This window comes from Rhincodon typus, chromosome 10 (assembly GCF_021869965.1).
Source record: "Rhincodon typus isolate 14 chromosome 10, sRhiTyp1.1, whole genome shotgun sequence".
Taxonomy (NCBI): domain Eukaryota; kingdom Metazoa; phylum Chordata; class Chondrichthyes; order Orectolobiformes; family Rhincodontidae; genus Rhincodon; species Rhincodon typus.
Window position 1 is genome coordinate 42,747,260 of NC_063341.1, and position 10,876 is coordinate 42,758,135.

Genomic DNA, 10,876 nt, shown 5'->3' on the forward strand with positions numbered 1-10,876 from the left:
CTCATTTAAAAACTCTTGAAACTTTCTCATCCCCTTCAAAATACTCTTACAGCCTACTTCTTAAAGTAAGCTTTTGATCATTGGTCCAAATATCTCATGACTCAGGACAAAAGTTTGTTTGATGAAGAACCTTGGAATGTTTTAGGTGAAGGTGTGAAGGAAATGAAAGCTGGGCGTGACTGCTGCAGCAAAATTGTCCATTTTACAACCTACTGTCTGCTTGCTAGATCCATTGTTGGGGTTCTTTTCCTCACTCTCAGTAACTGTGGTATGGTCAACCCTGGCACTGGTGTTTTCTTTATCAGATAGATTTTCTTAATTTAGTTAATTCAAACAAATTGCCGGCAATTGCAGCAGACATAGCTACTTCCTCTGTTGGTGGGGATGCATTGGCCACGCTGGACTTGGTTGGTATTGTTTCTGGTTTTAGTGTTTCCCATGACAAATGGAGCACGTGCATTGCTTATGTACAGCAAATGAAAATCGCACTGCAACTTTATAGGTACCAAATATTTGTTGAAGTGCCATTCCACAGCATAAATTGCACCAAATTAAATTGGCTCGATCGTGGATATTTTCACAGTAAAAATATGAACTCCCTTTTTAATTTTGCAGACATTTCACGTGAACACCACAGTTGTCAAAACAATGTTTCTGCGATATAGCAAATCTCCAAAAATAGTGCCAGTTTGCCACGCCATTTTGTTTTTCGTTAGGGTATGGATCTTGCTGTAATATTCAACCTTACCTTGCTGGAAAATTGAAATGAAAATCAGAATTTACACAATAAAGCTTTGAAGTGAGGTTAGATTTCAAAGTTCTAATCATTAGCAGCTTTTTCTTCCTCTGTCATTGCTAACACAAAACATGGTAGTTTTTTTCCCCCCCTATTCTTAAGTACACTTCATTGAAAGTTAATATTCTGGTTAAGTGCAGCTGCAAAAAGAGTGAATTCTGTCAGTGGAAAAATGTCTTTGGGTTTATAAAATTTTGGATATTTTACCACTAAGCCAGTTGACAGCATGTATTTTGGCTACATTGCTTGCCTTCTCATTTAGAAATCTGGACTCAACTGCGTAGCAGCTTTGGAAGTGGCTGATCTATGATGCAAAAATACAGTCTAATCTCAATACATATACTTTGTCCAGCAAAGCAAGGTTAGCTTTTCTAGCCTGATTGCATCAATTTAACAGTGGGAGAAGTCGAATCATGCATCCTCTTCCTTTTGCCTGAAAAAGATCTGCAGGTAGTTAGTTGTAATTGCTTGTCTTACTAGGGGCTAAAGATGAAAGGGTTGTTAAATTTGATGTCATTTTCCTGGAGTCGTCTTCATACAGTTGATTAGCTGACATTTTCCTCAGGTGTAAATTATTATACTTTTAGCTAGTTATATTTGCAAACTTCTCTTTCCCACTTGCTGATTTGTTGCACTTCAGTAAGGAAGGTTGTCGTACTTGAACAACTAATCTCGATCAGGAATTTAATTCAAATTTAGTTAAAAATGTTACTAGTCAGGTGGAAATTATAATTCACATTTAAGCAAAAAATTGAATTCAGACAACAAACTAAGCAATGAATTTGAAATGTATTTTTGATCAGGAACATTTTGATTCCAATTCACAAATAAGGTATATTTAAATGATGAATAGACTATATACATTATATATTTCAAAATTCCACAAGCTTCCTTTGTGATACAGGTAGAAGGATCCCCTGTTTATGCTTTCTCACTGTAGAGTCCATCTGCTACAGTCAATTGCACTAGAGTACTGTAATGATATTACATTGGGATTTATAAATCTCAGCTCAAATGTATGTACCAGGAAGTAATTTTCTAGCTCTAACTCATATCACTTTCATTTTATGGTTTGCATCTAATTTGATAGCACTTCTTTTCAAATCCCTATAGGTAATACAAATCTATGGAGTAGAACAAGAAATGATGGTGGGAGCCAGATGCATCCAGAGCTCACCAACTCCTGCAACAACAGCATGGAATACAAATATCTTTTAATGAACATTGTTCACTAGACTGCAACCATACAAACTGGGGTGTATTCAAGGTCATGGGTGTATTTTAACAAATACATTTTTCAACTTTGTGCTATCAGTTTAAACACTAATAATGACCTGAAATTATAAACTCAATTTATTTACCTGCAAGGCTGTATGAAGGGAACGCATACATATGGACCGTACACAGGGATCATGCCTCTTGTTGCCCTTCAAACACTGAATTCCCCAAGGACAGCAGAGTTTGCAAATGTTTACACCATTATCCAATTAACAGACAATAACACTCCAACATCTGTCAACAAACAAAGCTGTTGTTTTGCTTCGCTGCAAGGCATTTCTGTTCATTTGGCTTGTCTATGAGCTTAATTAACACACCATACTGGCCTATTATAAATAAACTTTCTGTTCTCTTATTTTGTGTGGCTCTTTACAATATCCTTTTGTTAGTTTGTTCTGGTCCTTTAATCATCAACTTTCTATGGTGACTTAATTTACTCATTTCATGAAGGGTATAATGTATATCATTGGATTTAATAGAAAATGGAAATTGAAAACAATTTTACAACGATTTGAGCCAGAATATCTTTTGAAACATGAGACCAATAAGTATTTTTGATAATTGAATTGATTTAAGCATTCATCCCAACCAAATTCTCTTTATAAATGTAGTAGGGAATAAATGCAGTTTACGAAATGTTTTGAAAAACAAAATAAAAACTGTATCAAAATAGTAATAAATGCGAAATGACTAAAGGGACGAAAATAGACTTGAATTTGAGTTTGTAAAAATAGTGGAACAAAGTTTTGGAAGCTGTCAACAGCAGGCAAGACAGGAGAAAAACATATGCATTGATAAATGACTGTGAAGACTGAAAGATGCCAGAGGCACAGACGCTGATAGGGCAGAGACTTTTCTTAGCATTTTCATGAAGCACAACTCATTACTTTATCTTCTGCCACACTTCCAATGGTACAATAAAGTCAACTTGACTCCAGTTCATGATCTCAGCCTTAGTTTTGGTAAACAGCCTAAAACAATTTTATATTCTGTTATTATATTGTTTCATAATTTTAGTTAGAAGTTTAAAATGATTTATGAATATAAATGTTAATACATATTTCAAATAATAACATCTCTGCCTTCTAACTCTGACATTGTGATCCTGCAGGAGCAGCTCATCAATTTCAAGTATATTACTGGTCAAGACTATTACTTTACCAAAAGGTCATTCATAAATATACACACATATACACAAGACTGTATGATCTTTTCTGATGTTGCACATGGAAATTCAAGACATATCTTAAGAAGAAATGGAATTTTGGTAAGGGGATAATTGGATTAACATCCAATCTACATCATAAATTATACATTTTATTTTGTCATCATAAATGCTGCATAGTTGCTTACAGAAACTGTCTACATTAATATAGTATTATTATGCCCATCAATCAGTGATGGTTCCACCAATTTCTGTGAAAATCTGAGCAACCTAATCTGCAAAACATGGGTATTCTGCGGACAATCAGATAATTATAAATTTAATAGTTAACTACTGGTCTCCAACCAAGCAGTTTATTTTAAACCAAACATTTCCTAAACTGTGTTTATTCCCTACTACATTTATAAAGAGAAGGTGGATTTTGGTTGGGATGAATGCTTAAATCAATTCAATTATCAAAAATACTTATTGGTCTCATGTTTCAGATGGTTGCACCACAGAAATAACAAAGAACTGTCAGAGGCAGTTCATATAGCATGTATTAAGGTTGTTCTAGCAGGTAAGTCCATTTTATCAAGGATCAAGATTCAAATTAAATGCATCTTCTTTTCACCCATAAGAATTTGTGAAGGATATACCATTCACAAATGCCCTCCTTTTGAGATGGTACCTGAACAGCAATAGAAACTATGTTCAACATTTGTATTCCAACTGACTGTCAAATTATTTATGTTCTGCATCATTCAACTGATATACCACTCAATTTTGCTGCTCAACCATACCTAAGCCTTGTAATAATTTCAACAAATTAATATGATCTGCAACTCTGGTCATAATGAAAGAAGGAACTAATATTATTTCTTTAAAATTAACATCAACTCTATTTTCTACTTGATATTATCTGAAGCCTTTTGTTCTTCATGAAGGAAAGTATAGAAATTGAGTACAAAATGAATCAACCTAGCACTCTCTTTATGTCAGTGCTGATGTTTGAAAAGTCAAAGTACTAGACTCACTACTGGATTGGCTCAAAAAGCAAACATGTACGAAACTGAAAATCTATAATTTAATAATAGAAGTGCGTTCAAAATATGCATGCACAATGCTAAAGTAATTTCCACTTCAGTAAAAAAAAAACTGGACAGTATAATTGCATTCTCCATCTGTTCTAAAATTAATATTGCACTGGCAGTGATAATATAGAGATTATTAATGAAGGGAGAAGAAGGGGAAGTGACTCCATGAATACTTAAGCAATTTTGTTCAAGTCAGAAATGTGCAGGTCTAGGTGAAGGCCATGTGATATAAATAAAAAAATTCAGATAAAGTTAATAAAATCTGAATTGGAAAGTAGATATGTCAAGCAGGAGCATAATAGAATCAGAATGAATGGGCCTTCGTTTGATATGAACAATCATAACAATCTGAGGATTGTGATGACTATTGGATCACTATTCTTGCAATGCATGTCATCACATAATATATATGTTTGTCACTTTGCAATTAACTTCATAGATCGACAACTTTATAAACTATATCCTGCAGTTTGTTAAGATGTTATAAGTTTTGGCAAAGATCTGTAGCTCGGGTTGTGGGTGAGGTTGTTGACTTGCTCATCGAGCTGGTTTGTTAAGATGTTCTTCTCGATTGTTTCATTTTCTGCATTTAATGCCTGCTTAAGCCTTCACAGCTGCCTTATTTTTGTAAGAAGGAAAATACCAATGCAGAACATTGTGAAAGATAATGGTTCTGAAGGGATTCATGTTCATGTACACTGATTCCACCCATTTGATTGATACCACACAGACTGTGGGTAGGGATAAGTAGATCTACTCCAGCTTTTGGAGGGAGCAGATGTATCGGTACCAACCAAGGTCTTAATAATTATGCCTAAACAAATGCTATCATGCAATAAATCTTCTTGTTACGCAAAAGCGATGCCTCATCTGTAGATGCAGTATAGTAGTGCATCTTCTACCACAAATCACTGGATATGCCAAGACAAAGGAGAACTGCAGGCAGCAAACTACTTCAAACAACCTTTACCGAGTACAACATACTGGTTAATGTTTCAAATACCATAAGGTCTACTTGGACTTTAATAAAGTTTTTGACAAGGTTCTGCATGGTAAACTGGTTAGTAAAGTTAGATCACATGGGATTCAGGGAGAGCTTGCCAGTTGGATACAAAATTGACTTGATGATAGGAGACAGAGGGTGGTTATGGAAGGTTGTTTTTCGGACTGTAGACCTGTGACCAGTCACGTTCCACAGGAATTGTGCAGGGTCCACTGTTGTTTGTCATTTATGTAAATGATTTGGATGAGAATTTAGGATGCATGGTTAGTAAGTTTGTGGATGACACCAAAATTGATGGTATAATGGACAGTGAAGAAGGTTTTTTAAGATTACAAAGGGATGTTGATCAATTGGGCCAATGAGCTGAGGAGTAACAAATGGAGTTTAATTTGGACAAATGTGAGATGTGGTAAGATGAACAAGGACAGGGCTTATATAGTTAACGGTGGGGCCCCTGGGTAGTGTTATCAAAGAGAGACCTCAGATTCAGGTACACAGTTCTTTGAAAGTTGCGTCACAGATAGATGATGGTTAAGAAGATGTCCTGCATGCTTACCTTCATTGTTCAGACTATTGAGAATAGGAGTTGGGACATTGGTGAGGCTTTTGGAGTACTGTGTACAGTTCTGGTTGCTCTCCTGTAGGAAGGATATTATTAAATTGGGCAGTGTTCATAAAAGATTTACAAGGATGTTGCTGGGACTGGAGGGTTTGAGTTATAAGAACAAGCTGAAACTTTTTTCACCGAAGCGTAGGAAGTTGAGGGCTAACCTTGTAGAAATTTATAAAATCATGAGGGGCAGAGAAGATGAATAGCAAAAAGTCTTCTCCCTAGAGGAGAGGAGTTCAAAACTAGAAAGCATGTTTTTAAGGTGAGAGGAAAAAGATTTAAAAGGGACCTGAGGGGCAATTGTCAGGTGGTTTGTATGTGGAATGAACTGCTAGAGGAAATGGTTGATGCAAGTACAGTTACAACATTTTAAAGACATCTGGACAAGCACATTAATAGGAAAGGTTAGAGGGATATGGGCCAAATGCAGGCAAGTGGGACTAGCTTAGTTTGGAAAACTTGGTCAGCATGGGTAAGTTAGAAAGAAGGGTCTGTTTCTGTGCTGGATGGTTCTATGACTATCTGTAAAAATAGCATATTTTGTACTGCAACATATGGCAGAGACCGAGATATTAGTTGATGACCAGAGGAGTTTTTCCGAACGACATATGGAGTTAATGCTGATAAAGGAATTAAGAAGTTAAGCTTTTGAAAATTTGCACAGCAGGTTTTAATAAATCTGACCAGAAGGATTCTTTTAAAGAGAAGCTGCTGATTTTCTTCTCATTTTCTTCATATATCAGAAGCTACACAAAGTGGTTAGTATTTCACAATGTTATTGTATGGCAGAAAGTAAAAAGAAAAGAACCAAATAGAATATAATCTGTTTGGAATCAAGATCAAATTATTTGAAAGCACGTATAATACAAATTGTAGCAGACTCATAAAATAATAACATGAAACACTTACGTCTCTTCTAGGGAAGGTACTCAGCAGTTTGTATTCATCCCTTGGGAAGCCTTTGGAAGCCACAAAATCAAAGACAACTTGCAGCCTGTTGCTTGCTAGGAAACGCCGTTCAAAGAATTCCCCACGTGGTGTTCTGATGCGTAGCTTGCTGACAAGTTCAATGCTCTCCTCCCTTGGCTCTGGAGGTAATGATTGCTCAAGGGACAATCGAATAGCCTGGACAAATAAAGAAACAAAAACCTGAGCAAGTCCTCAGGTCAACTTTATCTTTCTTTTATCTTTATTAATGGTGCACAAAATATTGACAAAATAAAGATTTGGTCTGTGCAAACATAGATATGACTTATACTCACATCCAAATTAACACGAGGAAAACATGGCTAACAAACAAATGATGGTTGGTCATTCCACAGAACACATTAACTAGACCAAAAAGATCCTTTGGATTTTTCAGCAATTCTGTCAGAAATTAAAGGTCACCAAATCTCATTATAACTTCACAAGGGATTACAATTCTTTACTTGCAATGACTTGACCTTGAAACTCCTTCAAAGGCTGTTGTCATAGAATCCCTAGAGTGTGCAAGCAGGACATTCGGCCCACTGAGTCCGCATCGACCCTGTGAAGAGCATCCCATGCCACACCTGTATCCCTGCATTTCCCATGGCTAATCCACCTAGCCTGCATTTCTCTGGACACCATAGGCAATTTAGCATGACCAATCCACCTAATCTGCACCATTTTGAACTGTGGAAGGAAACCGGATACTGGGAGAATGTGAAGGTTCCACACAGACAGTTGCCCAAGGGTGGAATTGAACGTGGCCCCTCGCACTGTGAGGTAGAACTGCTGATCACTGAACCATCGTGTGGCTGCTCACATTCTGGTGTCCACCCTTTCCTGGGACTATGCTCCTCTGGATTCTTGGAAAATGCACTCCAATACTTAATCACAGGAGCTACTCCATCTTTTCACCGTGAGGATAACCAAACCAGTACTACCCCAGGATTTGTTTCCTGAACTCTAATCTCGCTCAAGGAGTCCTAGCAAAACTGGAGTCAATGGGATTCGGGCAGTAAGCTCTCTTTGGATTGGAATCATTCTTGGCACAAAGGAAGATGATTATGATTGTTAGGAGTCAATTGTCTCAATTCCAGGACATCTCTGCAAGGGTTTCTCAGGGTCCTTGGACCAACCATCTTTAGCTGATTCATCAATGACTTTCCCTCCATCAGAAGGTCAGAAGTGAGTATGTCCACTGATGATTGCACAATGTCCAGCACCATTCAGGACTCCTCAAACAATGAAGCAGTCCACGGCCAAATGGTGCAAGACCTGGACAATATCCAGGCTTGGGCTGACAATGGCAAGTACCATTCATGCTATATGAGCGACAGGCAACAACTATCTGCAACAAGAGAATCTAGCCATTGCTTCGTGATATTCAATGGTATTTCCAATACTGACCTCCTCACTATCAACATCATGGGAGTTACTATTGACGAGAAACTGAACTGGCCTAGCTAAATATTGTGGCTCCAAGAGCAAGTTGGAGGCGAGGAATCTTGCTGTGATTAACTCATCTCCTGACTCTCCAAAGCCTGGACACCATCTACAAGTCACAAGGAGTGTGATAACATTACTTGTTTGAAAGACTGCAGCTTTAACAACACTCAAGAAGCTTGACACCATCCAGGACAAAGCTGCCTGTTTGACTGGTATCAAATCCACAAATGTTCAGTCCCTCCACCACTGTCGCTCAGTAGTACATACCATCTACAAGATGCTCTGCTGAAATTCACCAAAGCTCCTGAGATAGCACTTTCCAAACCCAAGACCACTAGATACATGAGAACACCAATACGTGCACATTTCCCTCAAGCCACTCACCATCCTGACTTGGAAATATATTGCTGCTGCTTCAGCACTTTTTTTCTTTATTCATTCACAGGATGAGGGTGTCGCTGGCTAGGCAGAATTTATTACCCATCCCTAATTGCCCAGAGGGCAGTTAAGAGTCAACCACATTGTTGTGGGTCTGGAGTCACATTTAGGCCAGACCAGGTAATGATTTTTCCAACAATTGACAATGGATTCACGGTCATCATTAGACCCCTAATTCCAGATATTTTTATTGAATTCAAATTCCACCATCTGTGATGGCGGGATTCGAATCTGGGTCCCCAGTCCATTATCTGGATCTTGGTATTATCGCTGGACTGTTAATCTAATTAGGCTGTTGACTCCCCCTATTGCTAGATCAAAATCCTGGAAACCCCTCCCTAACCGCATTGTGGACCTTCCTATAGTGAATGGGGTTCAAGCAGGCAGCTCACCATCAACTTTTCAAGGGCAATTAACCGGGGATGGGCAATATAAGGTGGATCAGGCAGTGATACTCATGTCTTAAGAATAAGTTTAAAACAAAAGTTGCACTACTGTTTGTGGACCTTCAACTTCCACTCTCTGCTGCATTCAATTATTAGTGACACACAGTTTCTTTTGAGCTCTTCACTGCTCCTAGGACTCTTCACTGCTCCTAAGCCCTCACTATTCAGAGCTATTCAACTGCTTTAGCATTTCTCTGAGCTCCAGCTACTTTCACGTAGTTCTGCTGCCCAACTATAAATTGTGCGCAGATTTGTTTCAAGCCCGACAAAGCTCGTAGGAATCTTGTTCTCTCTCACTACTATCTCCATCAATATCCCTCTTTCAATATCCCCATCCTGCCTGTCACTCTGTCCTACCATTCCCATGCACTTCTTGTTCGCAGAAGGTTTATTGTACTGTTATCACTAATTATATTATGGTGCAGCCACTTTTCTTCCAGCTTTAATGCTTTTGATTCTTATGCTTGCAAATACATATAGAAATCTACACAAAACTATATGTACACAATAATATGCACGTGTGTACTGAAAACAACATATCTACAACTATTCAACAATATTACTAATGCTATTGACTTTAAAGCAAAGAATTTTTAATTGGCAGAAATAAAGCAATTACCTAATCAGGGAATTAAAAACATCAGTAGCTCATTAAACTCTTTCCTGTTACATATGGTCAATTCCCAATGTTACTATTCTCCAAGGCTTCTCTATACTACGTGAGTTAACAAAGAAGACTGCCTTACAAGAGTACAACTTTGTTCATCAAAACAATTAGAATGATAATGTTAATAATACTAGATAGAACAAATACCAAGCTGAATAAACATTGATTTGGCCACTAGAAAAACAAATACAGGAAGATGCTTTATTCCTGCAAAGAATACTACAGCTGTGTGTGAAAATTAGAATTCGAACAGAGATTGCGGGCAAGCGAGTACTTTATACGAGAAGCAACAGTCGGCAAGATTCAAACGTGAAAAATAAGCGCCAGACTTACTGCTGGTAACAATGAAAGCTGTTTAAAGTCTATGCTTGCAGGTAAACATCTCATATTAGGTTGGCTTTTAACTAGTAAATTCATTGAGCCACAATAAAAATTTAGCCCAAAAGCAATATTACAGAAAGCATACTGAGGTTCATAAGTAAGGGTTTGGTGTTAAATCCAAATTATTTGCAATAGTAATCTAATTTAGCCAAATTACATGTATGTGCTCTGATAAAAAGCTACAGGTTCACAACCCAAATTTGCACCTTCTCCAGTCCTGTAAAACTAAGGCCAAAGTAGCTTTGTCAAAAGGCAAAACACTGCAGATGCTGGAAATCTGAAACAAACACAGAGAATGCTGGAGAAACTTGGTAGGTGTGGCAGCATCTGTGGAGAGAGAAAAAGGGTTAACTTTTTGAGTCTGGAATAGCTTCTTCAGAACTGAAAGATGTAGGAAACTTTTTTGTACACATTGATAGAGGCAGAGGCCCAGTACAAAAGATTAGGGGGTGCTGATAGTGCAGAAAGAGAAAAAGATGTAAAATGGGTGTAAATTAAGGAGTGAAAACGAGAGAATAGGCTCCCTTGGCTAACAGCAAATCAAATAAGACACAATCAAGACAAGGCTGTGTGTGGGGGAATGTAAAAAAAAAAAAAAAAA

General features: G+C 37.6%; 1 protein-coding gene across 1 annotated transcript in view; it reads right to left on the minus strand.

Annotated features, from left to right (window-relative positions):
- The window catches only part of LOC109924749 (FAS-associated factor 1), a 142,977-nt gene that overhangs the window by 17,994 nt on the left and 114,107 nt on the right, over positions 1 to 10,876 (minus strand). Inside the window, exon 6 of the mRNA XM_048601578.1 lies at positions 6,838 to 7,053. Coding sequence (XP_048457535.1) covers positions 6,838 to 7,053 — 216 coding nt within the window. The remainder of the gene's footprint in view (positions 1 to 6,837; positions 7,054 to 10,876) is intronic.